Source organism: Calypte anna, chromosome 2, assembly GCF_003957555.1.
Source record: "Calypte anna isolate BGI_N300 chromosome 2, bCalAnn1_v1.p, whole genome shotgun sequence".
NCBI classification, from domain to species: Eukaryota; Metazoa; Chordata; class Aves; order Apodiformes; family Trochilidae; genus Calypte; species Calypte anna.
The window spans coordinates 103655350-103682329 of NC_044245.1; the positions used below are offsets into that span (position 1 = coordinate 103655350).

The 26980-nt window shown below is 40.1% G+C and overlaps 1 protein-coding gene across 2 annotated transcripts; it reads right to left on the reverse strand.

Moving 5' to 3' along the window:
• Positions 1-760: 760 nt before the first annotated feature.
• On the reverse strand, positions 761-26980 carry ABHD3 (abhydrolase domain containing 3). Of its 2 annotated transcripts, XM_008497592.2 has the most exons (9): positions 26647-26980; positions 24813-24976; positions 22163-22345; positions 20487-20532; positions 17486-17598; positions 12267-12440; positions 11536-11584; positions 11286-11451; positions 761-2881 (listed from the first exon to the last, which is right to left on the reverse strand). In XM_008497592.2, the coding sequence occupies exons 1-9, from the start codon at positions 26791-26793 to the stop codon at positions 2703-2705; spliced, it is 1221 nt and encodes a 406-aa protein (XP_008495814.1). In that variant the 5' UTR covers positions 26794-26980; the 3' UTR covers positions 761-2702. The 2 variants fall into 2 exon arrangements, with proteins under 2 accessions (XP_008495814.1, XP_030300794.1); XM_030444934.1 differs by lacking the exon at positions 12267-12440 and having other exon boundaries at positions 26647-26907.

A 26980-nucleotide genomic window follows, 5' to 3' on the forward strand; every position in this document is an offset into this window, starting at 1 on the left:
TCGTGGATGACTGAAGGTCTCTTAGATAAAAAAACCTCAGTACCTTGCATTGACTCCAAGAGCAAATGGAGAAGAGGTGGACATTCTGGAGCAAGTATATTACAGACTGTTTTAGCAGGGGGCTTGTACTAGACAATCTCTAGAGGTCTGCTCCAACTTTGCTATGTGATTTTGAACTAGGAAGAAAGTTAAAGAGGTGTCTGCAACCTTTGTGACTTGGAACTTCATTATATTCCGTCTTTTCCCTAATGAATACATTGATAACTAGTGATTTCCTCCCACCACCAGCATTTCATATCCCTGTTGCTGTCTAAATGCTCACATGAAAAGCCAAATAAAAGCCCTATGGATTCACATTGAACAGAGCAATGGAATTGAATTCTGGAGTCTGTTTTTTGGCTGACTAATGAAACTCTATGTACAAGGTACAAAGATAATACATAACAAGAAGTGCCATAAACTTTTTTGCTTGCTTGTGTGGTCCCCTGCAAGGTAAGTATCTACATCATATGTTTCAGAAAATCTGACTGAGAACGCTTGGAATATTCATAGTAAAATCGGACTGTTGCCATTTTACAGGCTGTGCTTTGAACAATGTATTTTCCCTAATAGAGTGGAAGGAATAACACCCTACATTTGGGAGAACCCCCCCAACTTTACAGACATTTGTTAGGTATAGCTTTAAAGAGAAATATTACACAAGGATTTGTATGTGGGATTGGATCTAAATGAAGTAAGACAATGCAAAGAGACAGAATTCTGCCTTTGATCCCATTACTTTTATTTAAACAGTAAGGAATGCTTTTAATGTAAGTGGTTTTGTTTTTATTAATAGTTGATGCTGAGTGCTGAACAGTACTGTACCCAAACAATTTTACAAATATAATGCTCAGTTTATTGCTCACTGGTTTTGTATGAACATTAAAACTGGAAATTAATGTGAAAATAAATAAGACATCCTACTAATATGCTGACTTCCCGTATTAACATGCACCAAATTCTGTTTTGTTTTTACAAGTCACTTTTCTAGTTTTCCTTACAAAAAAAAAAAAAACATTAGATTTTATTATTTGGGCAAGAGCCAATCTTATCATTCACACTTTGGAAGCACTTTCTAGTTTTTTAATTTAACCTTCCACCTTACAAAACCAGCTTGCCTATAGCATGTCCCAATTTCTTTTTCTAAAGACAAAAGGTATTTTTGTTCTTCCTTTGCTGTTACTAGGAAACATGCCTTGCAAGAGGACTGTTCACGTACTGCTTGAGACGAAAGACCTGACTTGCTTTTTTATCTGCATTTTCTTCTTGTACTGACCCTGCTCAAAAGATAAAAATAGAAACACAGAGGCATCTTTATTGCTTAATCTTGCATGGCTGGGCCCAAATCAGTGATCAGCATGAGGTGAGAGCTCCACAGAATCTGGTTAGAAGACTTTTTTTTTTTTTTTTCTTTTTTAGTATGTCCTAAATTAGGAGTCCCCAACAGTTTAAAAATACATTCTTTCCAACTGTCCTTCTTCCTCAAGGATCTCTCATTGGCTTTTACTCTGTTTCAGGGCTGAGGAAGAACACTGATGCCTCACTCAGGCTCAAAATGTGTAAGCCACTGAGGCAGAAATCACTGGCAAAGGCTTCAGTGATTTGACAACCTATTGCTGAAGTGCTGACAAACAATCAAATAAACAAACCAGAGGGATTGGTTTCTGACCCCCCACCCCAGCTTCCAGCTTTCTTTAAAGAGTTCAGTACATTCTTTTGATAAATTATCTGAAACAATAGCAGACACAAAGGGTTCTGATATTTTTTTGTTTAATTTAAAGCAGATCATATAATAATTTCTTGATGCTCTAATGTTTATTCTTTAAAACTGAAATGTTCTTGCAGGGTAATATAAACACAACAGATAGAATCATTGAGTTTATCAGTTATATGAAGTATGTATTACATATATATGACAACACCCAGCTTTACATGAACTTTGAAATGCAAGATGTCTTTTAATTACAGACGTTATTACAGTACTGTTTTAAAGGAATCTTTTGGTTATATGTAAACACTATAAATTATTTGTTTAAAAAATAATCATGTAAGACAAGTATGGCATTGACAGAGTTTAAAAAACAGTAACTAGCCCTAAATCTGACTACTCTTAGGGTAGAACAGCAAAAGCAGGTATCAATCTAATGCTATGGAATAACATGCTGAACTTTTGACTTATTTGAAGAGCCAGTGCTTCTTTGTGTTCCCTCCTTTGTTTTGTTTTCATATTTTAAGATTTTGACTAGCAGTGCCCTTAGGAATGGGCCAGCTTGTACTTATGTGTGACGGGCTAATATATGCTATTTTGAGTGTTGCCATTCTAATATTAAAAGCCATCTAAATCAAGTCTCCTAAATATGTACTGGTTTAAATTAGAATCCTGAGGAATTATATTCTGTTTACGTGATGGTTTTGGTTAAGTGCAATTTGATGTATGCAGAATGTAGTTTCATTTAAGGTCATTCTTAGTAAGGCATATTAAAAATAAATACAAAAGTGACAACATAATATTTAGTTTCTTGCTACAAAATCTTAGGCAAAAAATATTTTTGCATGTAGTAATGGACTTCATCCATTTGCTGGCTTACAGGAGTTAAAATTTGTGCATTAAGCTTAACTGCCCTTGTCAGAATGTGCCACTGTGCTATGATACTGGTCCAAAGCTACATGCTAAAGATTTTATTTCCATGCTCAAACATTGCTTGCACGAACTGCTTGAAGACTCTGTCCATGTAAGTGCACTTCCTTGGCCATATCCCTTCCAGAAAACCAATGTGGCCTCCACACGAAGTCAAAACCAAAGCAACATTTGCATTTTGTTTGGCAGTTTCTACTGGTATAGCTAAAAAGTAAAAGTGTTCAGTTATTATTGTTCTATGAAACACCAGCCTCTGGAAAATTTCTTAAATGTTTTTTATATGACAAATTAATAAATACACACACAACATCATTAACATTTGCTTTCATGTACCACAGGATGTAGAACCGTAGCTGTGTCAAAAGGGCACTTCTCTTTATCATTAACTCACCTTATCTGTGGGACTTTTTTGGCTGCTGTAAAAGCTTCAGAAATCACTGGACTCATCTTTCTTTCAGTCCCAATGATAGAACAGCACCCACGTTAATGCATGTTTCCAATTTGGTGTAAGTAGCGTAAGAGAAAGGGCAATGAAGCCTGTAGTTTCTAACCTGTATTGCTATATTCAATTTTGGAAACCCCAAGGCACTGAGACCTTAACTGTGAATCCCACTCTTTTGGTAGGAAACTCCAAACACAAAGCACTTAATGCCATGATAAGATTTTGTCTGCAGATTATCAGCTAATATTAAAGATTATCCTGGGTTATTATCATTATTTTATCTGATCTGCCAGATACTTACACCTGCACATTTAGACCACATTGGAAGACTGTTCTTGCCTCAAGGAGCTCATAATCTCAGTACACAAGGTAAACAGTAAAAAAAGAAGGGCAAAGAAAGCTGCCAAGTGTCACCCAATAGGTTAGTGGTTCTCTTCTGAACAGTGACTGCTAGAAAATGGCATAGTTTGGGATTTCACAATTTAAATTCCAAGACCAGATGCTACAAGGATTTTTCTTTTCCTGATTTTGTTTCTAGCTAGATTAGCTCCCTGACCCCATGTTAATGTCAATATACGAATGGCAGCAGGTACAGTCAGATGAAAACAGCAGTGAGGTGGCCTACAGTTAGCTTAAAGTTATCAGTGAACTACACCTGAGACACATGCTGATCTTGAAATGCACAGGAGACTCCAGTGCATATTATTTTGAATAAACATAGATGTGTGGCTTAACTCTATTACCTGGATATTCCCTTTATGTGAAAGAAAACAGCCCAACATGCATATGACTTTATAAACGGTACTTCAGTGTGGTGGGATGACACTATTAACATACGAACTGTCTGACACAACAGTGGAGCTTTATGGAACTGTGGTGTTTGTGCTCTTGATATAAAAATTAATTTCTTTAAGCAAATTCCTCTGGAGTTTAAAGTATGCTAAATGTACTCCTGGACATGCAGAAATCTCATCAACTTTCAGTTAATAATGCCCTCTAGAGTCCTACTTTTCAAGCAATAAACTTCATGGAAGAGAAAAAAATTAATCTGACACAGAGTTTTTGACTTTGAGGACTGACAGAAGAAACAACACCAAAAAAAGACATGCTTTGTCCAGACAGAATGAAATAGTAGGAATGTTACTGCATTGTTTAAAAAGGTTGTGATTCCACAAGAAAAAATAACTAATTTTAGGTCCTGCACTGCTAAAGTAAAAATGCCTCAACATGGCAACACAAAGCAGTGACTCATCCACAGGATTTCTATTGCTGCCTCATTTATTTTAAAGTATTTTTGAAGGGAGATTTTTAATCAGGCTCACTTTGTGGGAGGTTCAGTTGTCCACATCCCTTTCTGACCAAACTTCCTTCAGAGCTGCCTGCCACTCATTCCTATTTCCAGGAGCACACTTTTCCCTTGCTCCTTTGTAACATTTGCTACCTCAAAGGCCACTTTCCTTGATTACACATTATCCCTATTGACCACCACCTTCTTCAGAGCTGAATTCCTGGCTTTCATCTTAGTGCTGTCCGACTCATTCCTGTGTGCTTCAGATGCTGATCTGCCTTCACTTTCAGCAAGTAGTGTTAGCATCATGGCACCCATTCCTTGGCCTTCCAGACAGAGTACATCATACGACATCTCAGGCTCAGTGATTGTGGTGAACAGATGCACAACTTAAAATAGATCAGAGCAGAAGCACTGGACCTGCAGAGTCAGGGGAGCAGCCTGTGCCTCAGAGGTCCTTAGAAGCAGTGCCTGGAGTGACATGCTCTGTTCCACTCCAGGGCCTCAGTCTGGATGCTAAACCAAACGTATTCATAGCAGGGTTAGCGTCTTTTTTCTAAGGTTCCTACTCATAACCTTCGGTACCTGATTGTGCCCTGAACATAGCACAGACTGACCTGTGGTGTTCTCTTGCAGCACACGTGAAATTCTTTGCTATTTGGTGCTATTTAATTTCTTGCGCTCTCTCCCTCCTTTCAAACTTGCATGAATCAGAGTAGTTTAGAGATGCCAGCATTTAGTAAGTGATTTTGATCCTTTCCTAAGTGGAAGAAACCATGCTTCTCACTGTGTCTGCATAAAGTCCTTGACTTTTCCTTTGTTCAGCTGGAAAGCTGAAAATACTATATGCAGTATCTGCATATAGCAATGCTGAGGCAATGCTTTTAAAGCAATGCTGAGGCAAAACAAAAAAAAAAAAAGCCAGTCCAATAAAAGCCTTGGGCCTGCCAGCCTTGACTGGGAAATAGCACAGGCTGAAAACAAGAGATGCAGAAAACAATGTGTTATTTCTTGCAATCCCAAGAAATAACAATTCCCATGCATCATTTTCAGACTCCAGACTCAGCAAGTGTTTGTCTGGATTTTTGCCTGAGTTAATTTGTCCAGCAATTTCAGATCTGGCTCCCTTGGATTCTGTGGGTGAACACATTGCAGTGTACAAAGACAGAGGCTATGATTCATGTGAGGTTCTGGGGTCTGCTGACTGCATGGGAATTTGCCCACTTATCTGTACCAAGCCATCTGCTCCTGTTCCCTCTAGTAGCCTGTAGGCCCTGCTAAACAGAATCCCAGTAAATAAGTGGGGATCAGACTCGGGCCCAAGTCTCCCACTCCTGTTTCAGGCAATGAATCACACTTTCCATTGCCATTCTGCAGCTGTCTGGAGGACTGTGTGAGGAGAGACTTCATCTCCAACATGGAGATAACATGAGAACTCCATCAGTTCTAATGGATTCAGGATCAGCTGTGTACTGACCTGAACATACCTCTTTACTAGTTAAAATTATGCAAAAACTTGACAGTCATTGTCTAGTGTCAAGGCATAGAGCAAACTATCCTTTCCTGCTGAGAAACTACTTTGCTGGGGGTGTGGAAGGGAGATGACAATTTATGTCTCCTCTGCTATGCCAACTCAGCTGGGGAAGCCCTTACTCGCTGTGATGTCTCTGTAGCTGTCATTCAGAAGTTGCCAGAATAATGGTAACTTCTGAAATCTGTTTTCTAGTGGTTAATTATTCATTCCCAAACTGATTGGCAGTACTGTAGTGAGTGCCATGTGCTGCCTGCATCCAAAGAGCTACAGCAGCTCTCCCCTACAAGCCTACCAGCAGCAGGGTGCTGGTTATCTTCTGTGCCAGGTAATGTATAAGCCACACATAGGTCTTTATGGATGTCATTTTCCTCATCCTGAAGTTCTTCCTGTTCTAACTAACATATGTTTACAGCAGAAATATGCCACTCATATCACAAGCCACAGCATGGTGCTGAATATGCAGTCATTTGTTTCCATCTGCAGTGAGGAATTTTTTGTAGGTGCCAAAGTGGACCTGCTGTTCCCTCTCTGCTTTTACCTCCCCTGTGGTGAACAGAAGAGCCTGCCCTTGGCATAGCCAGTTAAGATACAGTTGGATCACCATTCGTATGACTCCTCCTCAGCAGAATTTCTTGCTCTGCAGCTTCTCAGGAGACAATTTAAAATGTCATGTTGCTCTCCAGTGCCAAAATGCAAATGATGCTTGGCAGTGGTGTGGTACTTTTCTCAAGGCTGTTTTTAGGGTCTGTTAGCCATCCATAAATAAACCCACAATGCTACAAACCAAATTCTGCCCTGTAAAGGGCAGATGAGTGGAGCACTGGATGCGATGCGCTCTAGGATATAACGTGGCATGCTGAGAGATACTCCTGTTCATTTCTGCCCACCTGTATTCTTGCACCTATGTTTCTACTGTCCAAAATCTGTACTGTTAGATCCAGTAGGCACAGACCTGTTATTTGTGATCATAGAGCCATAATGTAAATACAGATGTGCAGAATAACCCTGTTGAAATCAATTTGTTGTACATTCTTTGCAAAGAGTAATATTTTAAAAAGAACAATAGAAAAACATACATGTGAAATAACGTTGGCTTAAATAAATCACTGCTGCCAGACTTTCTGTTTCACTGTTTGGTTGATTTCTCCCTGTTCCTTTGACCCTTAACCTAACTGGTATCTCTCTGGCCCTTCCCTTGTCCCTCCAGACAACTTCATTCAACTGTGCTGTTTACATAATAGGATGCAAAATAAAACCTAAGAGCTAATTACTCTAAGCAGTCCCTCTAAGGATTCAGAAGGACAGAAAAGGTTCAGAGAGTTCAGTAAAAAGTATGACTGAGCTTCTGACATGCACTTATTTGCCACACTGGCTCAGAAGGGAGCTGGCACTTTACCTACCTCCAGGGTGAGGCTTTCAGCTTGGGCACAGCGCTCACCAGAGGAAATAATATAGTGAAATTTAAGTCAGATGCCTAATACACTGCTTTAAGTTTCTGAGGAGAAAAATGCCACTCCAGATGAAAAGTTAAATGTGACACTGATCATGAAGGCTATCATTCCATCTTCTTGATTTATTTTTCACGCTTACAAAATAAAAGAGCTTGACTTGGTTATATTACATATTTCCTGAAGGCTTGTTTAAATTAGTTATGGTGAGAGAAGTGTAATGTAATGAAGAAAACATTTGTTTTCATTAGTATGATGCAATACAAGAATTGCATTCCAGAATTAAACTACAGATATCTCGGCTGCCAAGCTCTATGAACTTTAAACAGCAACATTAAGAGAAGGACTGAAAATGGATTGTTTCTTCCTAATAATGGATTGAGATCAAAGGGCACACTTTCACAATATATTCAGAAACAATTGCTGTGAAGTAAAAAGTGTACAAAAAAAATACATGAGTAGAAATGTTCAGGTCTTAATAGGCAACAGAGACAGCATCTGCACTTTTTAAGGAAAATCTGTTTAGGTTCATGCCGTGTAATGACAAAGCAGACTTGGTTTTAATCTCTGTTATAGGAAGAGAGATGTGACTGGCTGGTATTTAAAAACAAAGGAATTCTGGCACAGCTTTCTCCCTAGTGAATTTTCTAGGCCTATTTCCCAATTGTCAGAAACTACAGCTATCTACAAAAGAGATGGGAGGTAGCTTAAAGGCTGGTAGATATTACTGGGAGAGATGAAGCATGAAATAACCAGTCCTCAAAGTCAATAAATGACGGGAGTCTGGATGAGAAGAAATGTTGTGGCTTTGAATTCATCATAGAGTTGTGAGTGGAAACTGCCTCTGTTTTGCACTGGTTTTCCTGTGTCCACACATTTTTAGGTCAGAAAAAACAAGCCAGTTGCCAGAATAAAGTCACCTCACTGAGTAACACCAGCCCTTTATGTTTGCTAACATGAAACAGCCTGCAAAAGTGTCAAGATAAATGAACTCCAGTAACTGAGGGCAGCAGACATAACTTCTAGGCTGCTATTTAGTGTGCCCTGTCTCCTGCCAGCAAAACTTCTCCCAATGATGGTGCATAGCACAAACAAAAAAATCAACATTTTTAGCTGAAAATCAACATTGTCCTGGTGGCCCTTTCTAATGTAAACTTGTCACCAAAAGAACAATGGTTTGCAATTGACAGCAATAACTCTGTGGACTAGGAATAAATGTATGCCTAACCACCCCTGTATTTTCATGGACAAAAGCTGGTTAGGATCAGAGTTTAAGAGAGGATGGACAATCTTTACAAAAGACTCTAACACTTCTTGTTTCAGGTTCTTCATGGTATTTTACCTCACCCCTTTCTACAATGCGAGATTTCTAAGGCAATCTTTGATATTTAATCTTACACAAGAGATCACTCCTTTGATTCACTGTTCACCAAGAATTGTGTTTCTTTTAAAAAAAAGCTCCAAAAGAGGAGACCTCTACTACAGCTCTTCTCTAGGGGACTCAACATTTTGGCTAGTCAAGCAGCACAATCCTAGAAATGTCGAGACTGTAGGAGACCTCTTGAGAACATCTTGTCCAACCCCTCTACTCAAGCTGGATTACCCAGAGCAGGTTGCCCAGGACTGTATCCAAGCAGGTTTTGAGTACCTCCCTACATGGAGACTCCACAACCTCTTTACACCAGTATTTGACAGTCCTCAAAGTAAAAAGGTATTTACTTATGTTCACATTGAATTCCATGGGATCAAAGTCAAAGGTTGGTTCTTTAAAGCTGGAGGTCAGATTCTAAAATGAAGAGGCAAAGGGATGAAGTATCTGCACAAACTTTAACCTAGGGTTGGACTTGATGATTTCTGAGGTTCCTTCCAACCCAGCCAATTCTATGATTCTAGTTAACAAAGGTCCCAGTCTCAGTGGTAATAGGCTGGAAAAGGTCAATGAATCCTCCAGAGATAGAGTCACACTGTCTGATTTACTGCTGTTATAACTTGTGCTAACTAGCTAGCTTACTCCTGGTGCAGTTAATTACTCCACTTTAGAAGAGAAACTACAAATTAAGCTAGAGCTAAACACAGGTGAAGTGATTGTTCCCTCTCTAAGACAGTTAATGACACAAGCACAGTAGATCACCACCTTGTAGTACCATGGGGAAAGTCATTACTGGGGTTGTTAAGACCAAGAAAAAATTATCTTCAGACTCACTAGCAAGATTTGGTATCTGGACACAAATTATAGGGTCAATGGCCCAACCATTCTCATTTCAAGGACATTATATGCTATAACAGAAACAGCAACTGGCCAATTTCAAGGAAAAAAAAGTAATCCCACAGAGGCTGGTAAATACAAAGGGACTAAATCTAGCTCTATGTTTGCCCAGCTCTTAATTTTTTTTAAGCCTCTGTTTTGGAATAGGTAGCTTGGCAATTCCAGAGTCACCATTTTTTCCTTTTTGTAAGGTGGCTGTTACCTTTTCATATTGTTCCTGCATAGCATGGATGCTTGTTCAAGAGGTAAAGAAACCAGACTATCTTTTTCTAGTGCACTCTATTGGAGTGTCACTATTCTCTTCATGTCACATTTGTCTCTAACTATAGTCTGAACTGTAGATGGTAGTGTAAATGTGCACGTTTCTGTATGTGTTTGTACATCCATGTGCAGATAAGCAGTAACACACCACATCTCCTTCCAATTCCTTAGTTTTTTGTTCTAATCTGTTTGCTTACTCGGGTTTTGTGATTCATTCTACAAGAATCTCACTTGACATGATTGCAGAAGAAAATGTGCCTGAAATAAATGTAATATATGAACTCCGTACTTAAAGGTATAAGGTGTTCACTGTTGAGGACTGTCCACTCAACCAGCTGTTCATTATAGTGGTTTTCCTCTACGTAAACTTTTATTCTACCTCTTTTCTTAGACACTATAACCAACACACAGACCACAGGAAAAACATTATCTCATTAAGACAGCAGCAGGGTTTTGATCTTCAGAACAAAAGCAGAGAATGTTCATAACAATTACGTCTTTGCCAGAAAACAGGATGGAAGGCTGAAAACTCTTTTTTCCCTTATCTGCTACATCTTATAGTTAGATTCTTAATTTCAACGTGCCTCCTTCTAGGAGCTCATCTTGTCTGTATCTCTTCCCTTATCCTAGGACTTGGATGACATGCTAACTTACACATTTTTCTTACTTTTGATTTTCTGACCCTGGATGTGGCACTGAGATCATGAGCATCAGTAGCAGAGGATTTCTAAGTAATCTGAAACATAAGCAATTCCCAGACATTCTTTACAGGGACTGAATTGAAAAATTGTAGTGTAACAAGGCAACCAGGTGCCCACTCCCTGGCAATTAGGGGCACCTGGTTGCCTTGTTACACTACAAAAATGGCAATAAAAAACCACTTGCTTTCATCTCCATCTCTGTGAACTCTGAATGTCTACAATCCAGGCATCCATAATATGAGTTCCTTATTAAAGACCCTCTTGGTACTTGATGAATAAAAATGGGTGCTTCTGAGAGGGCAGCATATCTGATATCTTCCTTACAGTGAAATAACTCACATCCTAGATATGCACAAAGATTCCAAATCTCCAAAGAGTCCACTAATGACTATTGATTGCCAACCCACGTGCTTCTGCATTCTGTACCAATAGATTTCTCCATCATAAGTTGTTCTATATGTCTTATACTGTATGTAAATTTTAAGACTGATCCATCCCTGGAGATTTCAATATATACAAGTTGGTTTTTTTATATACTAGCAATATTTAAATACACCTCCACACACAGGTCTGAGTTCATTCTCAGACCTATGTAGTTTTTCTTGATGATTGCATATACAAGTAAACATTGTAAACATTGTATACATTGTGAAAGGCCTCAGACTTACCATGACCTGGGGAGAAAACATCATCCACAGAGTTTAGACATAGCACTGGAATTCCTACTGACTTCAGCTTGCGGCAGGGGCTGGCATCTTCATAGTAATCCTCAATTGTACGGTAGCCAAACATGACTGAAGTGAACTGCTTATCAAATTCTCTAACAGTTCTAGCCTGAAGTACAGAATTCAAATAGGTAACTATGTCACCATTTGGAAAACAGCATCCAGCTAAAGCAGAAGCAACATTTTCACATACCTTCATCACAAGATCCATATCAAATAATTTCTCCAACATTTGTCGATGCCTAAAAAGAGAGAAAAAATTGGAGGGCTCATTTATTTGCTATATAAACAGACGTACAAGTCCTGTGCTTTATAGATACACTTATAGAAATAACTCCCTAACAAGGACATGCTTAGTTTTAATTTTCTGTCATCTTAAAAATCAAATTCCCTGCCTGGAATCCCAGAGCAGAAGAATTGTTGATTCTTATGCAAGCACAGCAAGCAACATAGTAAAAATCTGCACAAGCCATACAGAAGATGCCAAAGCATTTAAGAGAATTAAATATTTGGGAATGCAAATTACACCATAGTTTTGCAAAGCAATGTATGAACTAGTTCCTTCCACTTTGTTGCAGTCAAGGCTAACTTGAAAGAGTTAGTATATATAAATATGTATTTGAAGTAAATATCTGCATGTGTAAAAATTAAAAATCCATTAACTTCATCCATAAATAGAGAAGTACATTGGTCTTGTACCAAGGAGAGGAACTCATCTTGAGGAGAAGAAAAATTCAGTCAGACTGACCATAATCTTTCTTGCAAAGATCCTTTTGGTTTCAAAATTTACTGAAGACACATAGAAGAACTGTATGAAGTGTTACAGCATTTAAAAAAAATTAGTTTTGCCAATATTATTATACCTGCTGTAGATCTCATGCTAACATCCTTCCATCTTGCTAAATAGTTTAGAAGGCAACTCACCTGCTGATAGAGGATTGTAGACAAGTAGTCAAGTAATAGTTGAAAAGAAGCCAGTTTAGTGGCTTCTCCAGAGATTCTACAGATTCAAAAACATTCCAACCCGCAGAGAAAATTGCAGCTGCCATTAAGGGAGTGTCTCTGCCAGTTTTGCCCAGGTAATTTAAAAGAAGCATGCTATAAACAGAAATGAAAAACAGAAACATGTATACTATCAAACTGCTCCAATTTAAAGCAAATATAACAATCAGCCACCTTCTTGTTTGTTTTTCAGTAGTTTCTGTTACCAGCCCTACAGCTACACCTAATACTTCTAAAAGGTACTCAATGTAATCAACATATGACTCATGAAATTTGCTGTCAGAGAGCAACTGAATGCCCTGTGTAGGATGTGGGTAGGAGTGCATTTAGAAACAGATAGATACCTTCTGTTCTTATATCACAGAAAGAGAGGAAAAGGTCAAATAAAAGTATCTTATTCATGGAACAGATATTCTCAAGTTGTTAGTAGGTTTCATTGTTTTACAAGCTCTTGGTCTTTCAGCTCTGATAAATCTGATCAATGTGCCTGACAAATGCCCCTGTCCCTGGCATACCTGCCTCACCATAAAGCAGTTTTTTGAGTTGAAGGTAATGCCTTTACCCCACCTCCCATAGCTGAGAGAACATAGCTGGTTTTTAACACAAAATACATAAAGAATGAAGTGTTGAGTAAAGAATAAAACTAGTGGAATAAAAGTATGAGACAAATAAATGGCTTGAGTCTTGCCTTTCTGATCGATTGCAACTTAGTCTCTATTGCTGATGTGTAGCCCAGCTGAAAAAAGGGGAGAGTTCAGCAGTACCTGAGCCTTCAAATACAGAGAACATAAAACAGCAGTAAAAAAGTAAAAGGAAAATATTAACAGAAAACCTTACTTACTTTACTGCCTGATGCCCCAAAGTTTACAATCAGCACTTTAATGCCAAGCCCTTAACTAAAAAAATTACAAGTTCTACAACTTAGTATTTCTCCCTGGACCACCAACATGCTATCCCTTGGCTGTCATAGAGACATTAGCTCTGTGCATCACCTGTGGCACATATACAGGAGTTTAGTAGCCTATGTTCCCCCTCACTCACAGAAAAGGAAGGAACTGTGAGTCACCAGCCTACATCCTGTAAGATCACCAAGCCATAAAAGGTTAAAAAAGTAATTGCAGTAATGGAAGAAGCCATTTCTCTAAATGAAGCCATTTCTCTAAAGAAGACACATGGCAGAGGGGAGGTTTAGGAATTTTTATGTTAGAAAACAAAGTCACTTTCCAAAATAATACATAATGAATAACAGTAGAACAAGTGGGCTTTAATTTACACTTAAACCTTTGAGAAGTGAATGTTTATTTTTCTTCTTAATTGGGCAAATGTGTCCTATATAGATAAAATGGCTACCAGAAAATTTTGAAAAGGGATAGATGGTAAAAACTGTTGTAAGATTAAGAAAAGTATGTTTTTCACAATATGACCCTGGTGAAATCTCTGCTCCTGATTACTTTTAAACATGCAAATGCTCCAATTAATTCTGAAGCATGGTAATATTCTCCACGTGGATGATTAGGGACTCTTCCAGTTTTCTGTAAAATTCAGCATATACTTCTTCTTTTAAAAAGTCTTGGAGGAGGAAGGTAGAACATCTTGCTTAAAACCACCCAGTGGTGGTGCTTAAGTAAAACCCAGAAACAAAAAACAGATCCCCTGTGCCATAGTAGACAGACTCTGCCAGTATTTAGGATACTATAACTAGGTTAAGACAAGGACAGAAATTACACTAATGGCCAAACTAATCTTTTGCAACAGCAGCAGCCAGTTTCAGCCCTGAAAAGCTGGTGCTTCATCCAATACACACTGGCTTAGTTCTAGCATAATGGTGCACCACTCACAAAGCTACCCACAAAAAACTACTCTGCTTTAAATCTGTATTTCATAATTGACACAGGCTTCTACTGCAGATGTTTCTTTGGCTTTCAACATTTCCAGCAAAACATGGTTTTGCAATACATCATGTTATTTCATGTTTTGCATGCAAAAAAGTACGAGCTGGGGAAAGAGAGGATGCCAAATGAGATAAGAGCCAACAGGCTTGCTAACCTTGTGAAGAAGAGTTTTCAACCAGGCTTGTCAAGGGGTGGAGCACAAAGCCTGAGAGGAAGCGAAGGGCTGGAAGGCCCCGATGAAATATCCACAGGACAGCATAGTGAGGGAGGCTCTCAATACTTCCCTGAGAAAGCATGGCTGTGGCCCATCTTGTGTGCCAGCACACACGTAAACACACATCATAGGAAAAAACAGGAGGAATTAGAAGTCCATGTGTAGTCACAGAACAAGCTTGTTGGATCACAGAGACCTGAAGGACTTACACTTGCTATGATGTATGCAAGTAGATCCTTCATGAAAGATTGGTCTCGAAAGGAAAGCAGGAGGGTTTTAACTTAGAGGAAGATGTATTTAAGTGCTCAGAACTTTTCCTGGATGCAGATTCAAAGCAAATTCAGAGTTAATAGGTCAAAATCAGGTAGCAAGATAAGAAAGGAGATATTGTGGTGCATGTCTACTATGGACCTGTGATCAAGAGGAAGAATTATGAGTCCAAGTCTTTAGACAGCTGTAAGAAGCTCTGTAATCACTGGGCACAGGGAGCTGTAGCCACCTCAACATCAGCTGCAACAACAACACAGCAATGAACAAGCAGGTAAGATTTCTGGAGAGTATCAAGGACAACCGTTTGATACACAGTCCATGACCCAAACATGAGCAATATTCTGTGAATCTGCTACTCACACATAGAGAAAAATCCATCAGGTATGGAAAGGTGCAAAACAGTCTTGGCTGCTGAGATTATCTGATGGGGGATTTTTAAGATCAGAAGTCAGTGAGGAAGGTAAGCAGCACAATTACAATACTGGACTTAAAGAGAGCTGGGTTAGTTGGTCAGCTATTTGCGTGGCAGGGCCCCATGTGAGATGGCTCTGATGGGAAAAGAGGTCTAGAAGAACTGTTTGACCTTAAGGATCACTGAACATAAGCACAAGTGTGGTACATTCTCTATGTGGAGGAAGGTGAGAAAGAGTGGCAGAAGACCACATGGAGGAACAAAACACTGAGTTCAAGAAGGAAGGATCCAGAATTTGGAAAAGCAGTGAGCTGCCTGAGAGAAAGAGTCACTGCTCAAACACACAGGGATCCCGTTAGGAAAACTGAAGATCAGCTGAAGCTGGAACAAGCAAGGGGAATGCAGGACAACAAGAAAAAAAGGCTTCTGCAACAAGAAAGGCTTCTGTAAGTATGTTGGTACAAAAAACATCCACTCCTTTCTCCTCATAAGTGGAGCCAGTCATCTCATCACAGAAGGCAATCAGATTGCTCAGGCATGCTTTGCCCTTGGTGAATCCACTCACCTTCTTATCCTTCATGTGAAAGCTTGGAAATGTCTTCCAAAGGATCTTCCCAAAGAACTGAGGTTGGGCTGACTAGCTTCTATTCTCTTCTGGGGCCACTATGCAATAGAGCAGGGAATACAGAAAAGATTTGTAGGAGCCTGAGGCTACCTCTCTTTACTGCTAAGGTCTGTCCTCAGGCCTCCCAAGTTCCTTTGTCTAGAGGCAGACTGTGGGAGAATGAAGTAGGTATTACTCATGGCAGAGAAAGATTGAGTTATGGCCCAGTTATGCAAACTGGACACAAACATGTCAACAGGACCAGGTGAAGCACACCAAAGCTCCAGATGGAGGGAGCCAGTGTCATTATGACGTTGCTCTCTATGACAACTGTGGGATATCCCTGGAAAGAAACCAAAATCAATCATCTGAGAATGCAATTTGAGAATGTGATTTGAGAATGGCAAAGAGGAGGAAAAACAAGATGGTCAGCCTGATATTAGGAGTGTTCCTCAGGGGTTGATACTGGGACCCATGCTATGTAATGTCTTCATTAATTGGATTATGAGATGCAACACACCCTTAACTAGCTTGCAGGTCAAATTGTGGGGAGTGGCTGGTGAAACGGAAGACAGGGCTGCTATTCTGAGGGACCTCAACAGGAGAAATGGGCTGCCAGAAGCCTCATGAAGTTCAGCAAAGGCAAACACGAAGTCGTACACCTAGGACAGAATGATGACTGGATAGAGAACAGCTGAAAAAAAACCTGGGCAAACAGAACATGACTGAACAATCCACTCTTGGAGCAACGAATACAAACAGCAACATGCTGTATTTTGTAAGAGCAAAACAAGCAGGTCTAGGGAAATAATTATTTCCATGTGTTTGGCACTTAGGACTTTGTACCTGGAGTACAATATTGGACTTTCCAGCAAGATAGATACTGGTAAATAGGAGAGATTCATTTCTTCATCCTGAAGACACTGTGAAAACCCCATCAAGACTTGTATTTATTCCAAGCTCCTACAAGTTATTGGTAGATCAATATCAATATACAGGGATTTATCTTTCCACCTTCCATAAAACTTATCGGAAAGAAGGGAAGTCTCAGGAAGTGACTGCTGTGTCTATAGTATTTCTAATGGAAGTTCCCCTCTCCTACAATTTTCCTCAAAGAGGCTGCCTGAATATTTCTCCTCAATCCTAGCAGTGACTTTTTCAAGCAACTGTGCTATCATTGTCTGTTCTAGCTGTGCTTTCTGGAGAGAAGCCAGGACACAGCAAGTCTTAACACTACATGCTGTACCAACCCATACTGGTTTCAACAACAATATTACTTCTTGCTTCTGAGGCAGACAGAGCAAATACCCACATTTCTTCCAGTTAAACCTACCCACACATTGCAGAACCTAACAGAGTGAAGATAAAACTTGGAATTTCCAGAGGTTGCTAAGAAACATGGTATGTTAGCTCCATTTTTTATCCCTCTGTCCAAAGACAGCCTCCATAGTTTCTAAAGACTGTGCTGCCCACCTTTTTGGCTGTCAATCTGTCTGCCAGTCTTTCCTGTCTTTCTCCACCCCCTTCAACTTTTGAATGTTGGTGAATTTTGACCTTTCCTGACACAGAGCTAAAAGATATGAAGTTTTTCTAAAAGTCCTCTGAATATTGCCTGTTGGAAACAGACCTAAGTTAGTTGCAGTTCAGTAAGAAATGCAAGGATTGCAGAATAATAATTTACCATCAGGCCACAACAGTCTTACTTCACAATCCAAGTTAAGCTAAAACTTGTGTTAAGGAATACCTTACCCTCCCATAGAAACACCAGCTGCCATGAACGGAGCCGAGGGGTGCAGGCTGTGTACATGATGAATAACAGTCTCTAAATCCTCTGTGTTAGCTGCACAGTAAGTCCTTGGTGTCTGTAAGGAGTCAGAGGGAAAAATGTCATCATCATCATACTTTGTATTGTCCTTTAAGGACAAAGCAAACTGAACAGTGGACATTTACATAACAGTATAAATTTAGCATTTATGGTGAAACTGCACTAAATTACAAATATAAACCCAGAGCGTGTCAGGAGGATGTGGAGGAAGGAGTTACATTTTTTACCATAACAAAATAAGACAGGTGGAAAGTATCTTCAGCATCTGCAACCACCCGGTCATGAGATGAAATATGAATACAAAGCAATGAGCTAAACTAAACAGAACTAGATCAGCATGGATATTTTTAAAACACCCTGAGTAAAGAGAAACATATCCTAAAGGCTGCAATTTACAGAAAAGAAAGATATAATGACAATTTTACCATCTTCACCCACATTCAAATGCATAAGAAAATACTAGATTTCAAGTTGTTTCAGCCAGCGCTTTGAAAGTAGCCAGTACTTAAATTCTACACAAAACACAAGCAAATAAGTAGATAAATAAATTCACCAGTTCTGTTCACCTAACCTACTAAAGCATTTTATTAACTAAAGCAATAAAACACATATTATCCCTCGTGTGTCTGCCATCACTATCTTTTCAAATCTTGAACTGAGGCTTGGAATGACTTCCCCTGTCATCACTGAGATCCAGGTAACTACTTCCTTGCTTTTGAAAAATAAGCAGAGCTTTTAAGCCTCACCTGTACAGATAAGTGCTACAGCCCATCATCTGGAGCAGCATCAGGGAGCTAAGTCCTCTTAGGTATAACCAGAATCAAAGTCAAGTAAGTTTTTTCCTATTGGTGTTCTTTAGATTTCTTCTACAGCAACAGGGAACTTTGGGCTACAGAGTTGCTGCTAACATATTAGTGAACTTGATTTTACTGTCAAGCCCAGGCTGGATGAGGCTTTGAGCAACTTGGTCCAGGGGATGGTGTCCCTGCCTGTGCCAGGAGATGTGAACTAGATGATCTTTAAGGTCCTTCCAACCCAAACCATTCTATGCTCGTATGATTCCGTGAGAGGTGGTCTGCCAACATTTGGAATAAACATTAAAACTAAATATAAAATACTTAATTACGAGTTAATTGAACTTACTTGTTGCCTGAAGCAACAATGTATTTTAAGGTTGTTTTTTTTTAATTGCTTTCAGTTAAACATCCTGGATATTTGTGGGGAATTTTAGCAAGTTTAATTAGATGAAACTAATTACTTAAAACACATTTAACAAGAACATTCAAATGTTGAAGTCAAAGATTTTTTAAAAACAGGAAAGAAAAGCTAAATCTGGGTAATTTAAGATGGTTTTGATTTACATTTATGTTGCATTCCCAGTTCTCAATCACATGAATCATTCTTCACTGTTTTATACCCTATTAATTACAAACAGTGTGAATGTGTTTTATTTTAATTAAATTGTCAAGTCTGCAAAGAAAAATAAATTATTTTTGGTAGCTAGGGTCTAATATATTCTAAGACAAAGTGTTTTGTCTAAAAGTTCATAAAAGTAGAGAAAGATCTTGCATTTTGAGTTCAGGTAATTCCTGACACTTTAATGTTTATGTACTGTTATTCCTTAAAAATAATTCACAGTAATTTTTAATATCAAACAAGAACAGCATTTTACAACTGATTACTTAAGTATTTATGGTGTAAAATAGAATCTATAGTTAAAAAGACTAGAATAATAACTACTTGCATGACTGATTCCTACTGCAGTGCTCAACTATGCTTCAAACTCATTAACTAGGGATTTTATATTAAAATATAGAAAACCCTGTCCAGAAAATGTAATAATTTCAGCTGGATTGCTTCACAGTAAGATCGTATAAAGCTTAAAGATGTAAATCCGATTACAGTAAAATACACACAACGTATCCAAACAAGAGATCTTTTATCTTAACAATTCAGAAATTCGTCAATAAGGACTTTGTGTGCCACAAAACTTCTTTGTTGATCCATCTCCAAAAGTATGTAGAAAACTACTCTTAACATGGCAATATTTGCATTGAAATTCTTTATCTGATTATGAGAAAACACTCTGAGCTTTTTAAATTTTGAAACCAGGGGATTAAAAAATGCAAAACAATACCAAGTATTATGCACATTAATTCCAGCTGCAGAACTACCAACAAAGCACATACGAAGAAACAAAGCTTATTCAGCAATATTTCATCATGCCTTGACCCTAGCTGCAGAAAATGTTTAGCTTCAAGACTTTGTCATTTAGGGAATTGCCAGTTATTTCTAAGCAAAGATGATATTTCTGTCCCAAAGACAAAAAAGGTCTTTTATGTCTGCATTTGTGTTGTAATTGCTGAGAAAAATACCAGATCACATTTAACTTTTAGGATATGGCTGTCCATACAAATAATTCATTAACACAATAATTCAGAAACACATAATGCAGATCCATTTTAATGGGCAAAACTTTTTAACGATACTAAAATAAATTTTTAACTCATACTGGCAACTGGGAAAGTAATTACCATTGGTTATATTTGGATTTGCATGCTGAAAGTGGAAGAAAATTATACTGATTGAATAGAATTTCTTGGATATGTGCATTTTAGATGCTCTAGTATCTCTGGAAAGAGAAGTGTTTAGGACTGTTCATTTTAAAGTGACACATACTAATAATTTAAATTATTTCCTAAAATGAAATGTTCACAAAACACTGTGTGTTGACCAATTGGTGTCTTTGAGTTTTAAAACAAGAAATTAATTGGCACAATTGACCTACCAAATTACTAGATTCCCTTTGCATTTTCAACATATGTTGTGAGTTTATATCATTTAAATCCAGCTGTACAAGTAAACACAAATTATTCCATGTATCCTGCTTATGCATGAGATGTTTATCTTTAAAGTCATCCTTACCAAAAGTTCCTCACCAGCAATCCCCCGATTGTTAAAAACCACGCATCTAAAAATTGAGAAAGCAAAGTCAATTACACACATTGTGCATTTCACTAAAAAAGATAAAGCACAAACAAAACTCAAAACCTTATAAAGAAAAATGAGCCAGTTCTTTCAATAACTTCAGCACATAAATACAGTCCTACAGATCCTAAAGTCTGACCTGTGTACAAATTGGAGTCTGCATTTGCTCTGAGATTTTCCAGCTGAGGTCAGATTGCAGGAGGAGAGCCCCAGGGTTTACCTGAAGATGGTGAAGATGGTACCTGGATCTTGTTCTGCCTGCACTCTGAGCTGGCCCAATATGAGCCATAAGTTCTGCCTAGGCAGGGATAAGCCTAAAGCAGAGATCTGAAAGAGAATGTCAAGGATCCACATGTTGACATCCTCTGAAGCTATGTAATCATATTAAATAGCAAGAAATGAGCCAAATCAAATTTATAATGATAGTGCATCTAAGTTGCGGGTTCTTGGAAATGGGATTTTCATTTCCATTCTGTCTGGTGGGAGTCTCTGAGTTTTCTAGAAGTATTACCTTGATTTAAGGATCTATGCTTCCTTTATAGATCTTTTTTGTATTTCTCTTCTACCATCTCACTGTAATAATTTTGTTAACTAACACATACATATTTTAGATGTATTAGAGCCATGAAAAAATACTTATTTTGTTATTTTTCTCAAATGTTGATGTTCAGTAAGAAAATCATAGCATTATGTTTGTAATCTGATGTAAGGCTCTCCTTTTCCATGCTGTACCTTCTTAGTTGATCAAATGCAGACACTTGTCAGGAAAAAGAGGTTGATTTGAGGGCTCTCCTTCTCCAACATTTTTTACTGGTAAGTTTAAAAATTATTTTTAAAGTACTTTGAGCCATTAAAGTGTTACTTTACTTTCATAGTTTAGTAAAGCAGTTACCAAACCTACAAACAGAGAAGAGATAGCCAGACACGTAGATAAAAGCCCATATATACAACTTTGAACAACTTACTATGGTCAGTACCAGAACCCAAGCTGCAAAGACAGCATGTAATATTCCAAATACAGATTCTGGAACAATGGCAATTTATTTTAATGCACAGCAGCAGTATGATTATATAAAGGAATCTACTCATCAACTAATCCACTTATTTTACCCAGCTCTGACCATAAGCCTTAATAAGAAAAGTACATTAAGCATCAACAATTAAGAGGTGACAAACTTTTTTATTTACCACCAGCAGTGAGAGTAAGCTAGCTCCCCTCTCTGCACTCATGAACTTGAGGCTGCTGAATCAAGCAATTTTGGCATTCAGAAGCAGACCTCCCCTGAGGCCTGCTGCCAGCAACCCATCCACATGAGTCTTCTTGGAGCTGAATACAAACCCTGACTCTAGAAAGTGTAAAGGTAATATGAAAACTGATAATAATTAAAGAAGCAGCAGCAAAGGCCTATGCAGACTTAGCTTGCTTTCAGTGCAATCTCTGGGGCATGTCTGAATGTATTGGCTGTTACATAATTCTATTATTATTACTAATAATACTTTCTCATATAAAGTAATGTCTTTGGATCTCATTTGCTTTAGGAAGGCATCTTATAGACACTTATATTTGATCTTACTAGAAGAAGTGAAATACTAGCAATTAAATACAACAGCACCTATATCCCAGAGTTTCACTTTGATGGATCATATGGAGAATGTAGGATTCTTTGCTCGTTCCTGTCAGGCCAGGCAGTAACAGGACAGTGGGTCTTGTGCTGGCATCCGGATAATATAAGCTGTCGTTATTATCAAACCAATCCAACGAAATCTGTCCTCCATCTGCTGTTTTAATGAGTTCACTGAAAGGCACATTTCAAGAGAACACTGATTAGATTTAAAAATACAACACATACTATCATGAGTGCTTACAGTGTACAAATTGCCATGTAAGAATTCTGCATTTTTCATTACGTTTTCATACTCAAAGTGCCACCTAACTAGATATGTTTGCATATTTACCATTCAGACACAGCCACACCTTCAGCTGACACGAGTTAGCACAGTCAGTTTGTGCAGTAATTCACCCCTTATAGTAAACTCAACTTTCTTGAGTTGCTACTGATGTACTGGAAACTTGTAACAAATGTGATTTTTGACATTGCCTTCTATTTTATACAGGCTTGCCTACTGCAGATTGCCCTTGGATCTTCTGAGAATCTTTTGATAGCACAGTGGGCAATGCACTCAACTTTTATCACATTTTTTTCTCTTTACCCAAAGCAGGAGCACATATAACAAATGACATTTTGTTATGTTTTAAACATGCAGCACAGACACACACTACTATATCTTTCACCCTGTATCTCCACAAACTTTGCTAGAATGCACTCTTAAACTATCTATCTTAAGAATGCAACAAATGTGATACTACCTCAAAAACTGAAGGATGCATTAAACCATGAAAATAAGATGTCAGTCTTTTTTAGAAACATATAGCATCTTCCCTCTTCTCTGGCAATGAAGACATTGTGCAAGAGAACTGGTATATAGGAACTACCAAAATATAGGCCTACCTTGCATTTTATTTTTCATTTGAAAGTCTTGATAGCACTTACTCCAGATTTTAAAGCTCGTCAGCCTTGCTGGACTCATTAGCTCAATTTTGCCCCTTTTCAGTAATGGGAAGTAGATGCAATGCTGGTATGTACTGCCAACACAATCTCAAATGGTACAAAATAAGCATTGCCCCATGGAACTATGTTTCTTCCCTCACAAACCTTGAAAGAGAGTATACAAGAAAAAAAAAAGTGGACATGGCCATACCACTGAAATGTTTCCTAGTTACTAAAACTAAGGGAAGCTGCTAAATGCTAAATCTATTCTACCATGCAAACAGAGCTGAAACAACTTGTGCTGCATCCAGGTTCCGGCGCATAAAAGTACTTCTCCTTAGGTCCTGTGCCAAATGCCTCAATTGCCAGACTAAGACTCATTTCTGTGTGAAAAAGATCAGCTGAGCACAAACACTAAATATAAGTTTTTTCCCCCAATTAGAATATAGGCATCAAAGAAAACAACAAAAACTCCCAGAAGTTTTACGTATTTGAAACAAGGCTGAACGTGGCCATGCTGTGGTTAAGGTAAAAAAGGTTGATTAAATGGACAGCTGCAGTGACTGCATGGGCTTTGCAAAATGATGGCCCTCAAACACCAGAATATCTAATACACCAAGTGACTGTGCTGCATTCCAGAAAGACCTCAACAGACAGGAGAACTGGGCTGACAGGAACTTCATTAAATTCAATGAGGGGAAGCGCAAAGTCCTGCACCTGAGAAGGAACAAGCCCATGCACCAATACAGGCTGGGGACTGACCATCTGGAAAGCAGCTTGGCAGTAAAGAACGTGGGGGTCTTGATTGACACCACATTGAACATGAACCAGCAATACATCCTTGCAAGGACAGAAGGCCAACAACCTCCTGAGCTTCATTAGGAGGGTCAGGGAAGGTGATTCTTCCCTTCTACTCAGTATTGGTGACACCACACCTGGAGTACTGGGTCCAGTTCTGAGCTCCCCAGTATAAGGGAGGCATGGAAATACTGGATAGAGCCCAGCACAGATGATGTGCACAGAATAATGGACTGGAACATCTCCCCTATGAGAACAGGGTGAGAGAGCTGGGACTGCTCAGCCTGGAAAAGAGAAAACTTGGGGATCTTATCAGTTAATATAAATACCTGATAGGAGGGTGCAAAGGGGAAAGATACAGGCTCTTTTCAGTAGCACACAGTGAAAGGAACAAAAGCAATGGACACAAAGTGAAACACAGAAGGTTCCCTCTGCATGTCAAGAAACACTTTTCACAACAAGGGTGACTGGGCATTGGCACATGTTGCCCAGGGAGGTTGTGGGGTTGCCATCCTAAGGGATATTCAAAAGCTGTCTGCACATGGCCTGGAGCAACTGGCTCTAGGTGGCCCTGCTTGAGCAAAGGGGTTGGACCAAGGAACTTCCAGAGGTCTTTTTCTGACCTCAACCATTGTGTGCTCCTGGGAACATACAATCACATCAGTTCCCACGTTGTCACCAATATTTCAGTGCTCCAAACCTCTCCGAACCAAAATATGGTGATTTGGGAACCTTGACCTTTTAAATCTACTGTACATTGAATTCAGGATAGAGATAGTTCCAAGCTTAGGATGGAGTTGTAAAGGCATAAAACAGAAAAAATGGGCACATGCTTGAGCAATGATGCCATGACACAGTCAGAGCAAAGTACCTGCTGGCTACCAAATCATTCACTTTCAAGAAGAAAGGCACTTACTTCCTGTACTGTACTTGGGGTCTGGAGGTGATAAAAGGACGCAGGAGCGTCTGCACCCGACCTTCCCAGCACCAAATTGTGGGATAGTAAGTTTCTGTCACAACAGGGCAATGTTCCTCGAGGAAACGGCAGAAACGATCATTGCTGGCCACCAGACGGGGTTTCTAGGGAGAGAGAACACAGTCAGGCACAGGCACTCATATAAAACAATAAAACAATTAAAGAAATGAAACCTTGTTTAAATCCTCTTCCAGTAAGCATTTTTTTTTTCATATAAACATTTGCAATGCTTTTTCATTTCACGGGAAACCAAAACCAGACAAAATGCCAAAAATGCCCAACTGAAAAGTGAAACCCACTAAATATTAATGATTTTTTTATCTAGTCCTAAAAATGTACTGTTCCATCTCTACTTTGACCAGCATCCTACCTTTCACTGAGGAATCAAAACCACACTATCACACATTCAAGGAGAAAGATTTTACTGAATCAATTTTAAGAGTCACAGAAATTACTCTTAACCTTGTGCACCTGCAGTACCTATTTTAACCTGGCAGGACACTCCTCTCATCTCATACTGTGGTACACAACTGCATTGGTTACTCATCTCTATTAACGCTCTGCATACCGAGATTTTTCTTACAGCTTCCATGTGTTTTCTTACAGCTATAACAATTAATAGGGACATCCCTGTATACCAAACATCTCGCATTTCAGCAGCCACATTTCTTACACTTCTCTTTTCCACTGACTCTCCAACATGCAAGCATTAACAGGAGACTAATAGGTGCTTTGAAGAAAACTGTTTACGTACACATAGCAGCAGCGGTACGTCCTCCAGACCCTACAGTTTTCTTTTCTCACCAAAGTCAAGTACCCTCTTCTGGATGAAGAGGAAGGCTGTGTTCCCAGCAGTTCTGTGAAGAACTGTGGCAACACCCATGCCTTCAACAGTCATGATCTTTTCAATATGCGTATTTTCAGTTGATTAAGCAATCAGCGAGGTGCTCTCACCATGGGGGCACTTTAGATCAGGTCAGGCTCACTGCATCCAACTGATTTGGGAATGCCAAATTTACCTGTGGAACCACTGCTCATGAGAAAATGCAAGGCTGCCTTTGCCTCCCTGTCGTCCCCCCCACTTCAAACACTGTGAGAGCAGCTCCAAAGCTATTGAAGATGGGACTGCAGTCGGTCAGAAGTGCAGAAAACTACTTTACTACCTGCCCTGTGAGTAAACCAAAGAGGTCGGGTTTTTGTCGCCGAGGGAAGGCTCCTATCCTCCCTTTCCAGCCAGTCGCCCACCGCCAAGCTCTCTCCCTCCAGGACAACGGGGACACCTCGAAGACAGAGCCCCTTCCCCTCCCAGGCCGGGCACGACCAGACGGGCGCTCTCCTCAGGCCGGGCGCCCCCAAAGGCGACCGGCGATGCCTCCCCGGAGGAAACATCTCCGCGGGTCTGGGGGGCACAACAGCCCCAGGCAGCGGGGCGGGGAAGGGGGGCGGGCTGCGCGGCCCGGCCCAGCGGCGGAGAAGGGCCTGTGCGGGGGCGAGCGGGGTTTCGGCCAGCCGGGAGCGGCACTTCCAGAGGAAGGACGGAGGGACGGAGGGACAGAGAGTGTGAGGACGAGGCGGGCACAGCGCCCTGCCCACCCGCCTCCCCGCCCGGCCATTTCAGGTGCCGCCGCTCCCCTCGCTAGAAGGGCGCTGGCTGCCTTCCCTAAAGGGGGGTGGGTGGAGGTGACCTTCGCGGGACGGTCCCCTCCAGGACTGTGCCCCCTTAGCCGGGACACCTACGGATCCCGTCCTCCAGCCCCGCCGCCCTCCCCCTCACCTTGGCGATGCTGCTGAGGTAGTAGCAGGCGTAGGCGACGCCGAAACCCAGCATCAGGGACAAACCCACGCCGGAGCCGAACAGCCCCACGCGGACCTGGCTCTCCAGGTAGAGGGAGAGCTCCCTGGTCAGCACCTGCCAGTCCATCGCACACGCCGGGCGGCAAGGCAGGGCAGGGCAAGGCAAGGCAAGGCAAGGCAGGGCAGGGCAGGGTAGGGTAGCGCAGCGCAGCACAGCGCACCCCGGCTGCCGCGGCCGAGCCCCCCCCCCCCCCGGCTAGGAGGGAGGAGGAGGAGAGGGCGGAGCTGCCGCTGCCCGCGGACCGCTCCACGCT

Excerpts from the sequence above, each read along its gene's own strand:
- ABHD3 (XM_008497592.2), bottom strand. The coding sequence starts at position 26,793 with ATGGACTGGCAGGTGCTGACCAGGGAGCTCTCCCTCTACCTGGAGAGC. Across the intron at positions 22,346-24,812 it reads CCCCAAGTACAGTACAGGAA|TGAACTCATTAAAACAGCAG; the intron begins GTAAGTGCCTTT and ends TGTGCCTTTCAG. Across the intron at positions 20,533-22,162 it reads AGTGAAACTCTGGGATATAG|ATGCGTGGTTTTTAACAATC; the intron begins GTGCTGTTGTAT and ends CTCAATTTTTAG.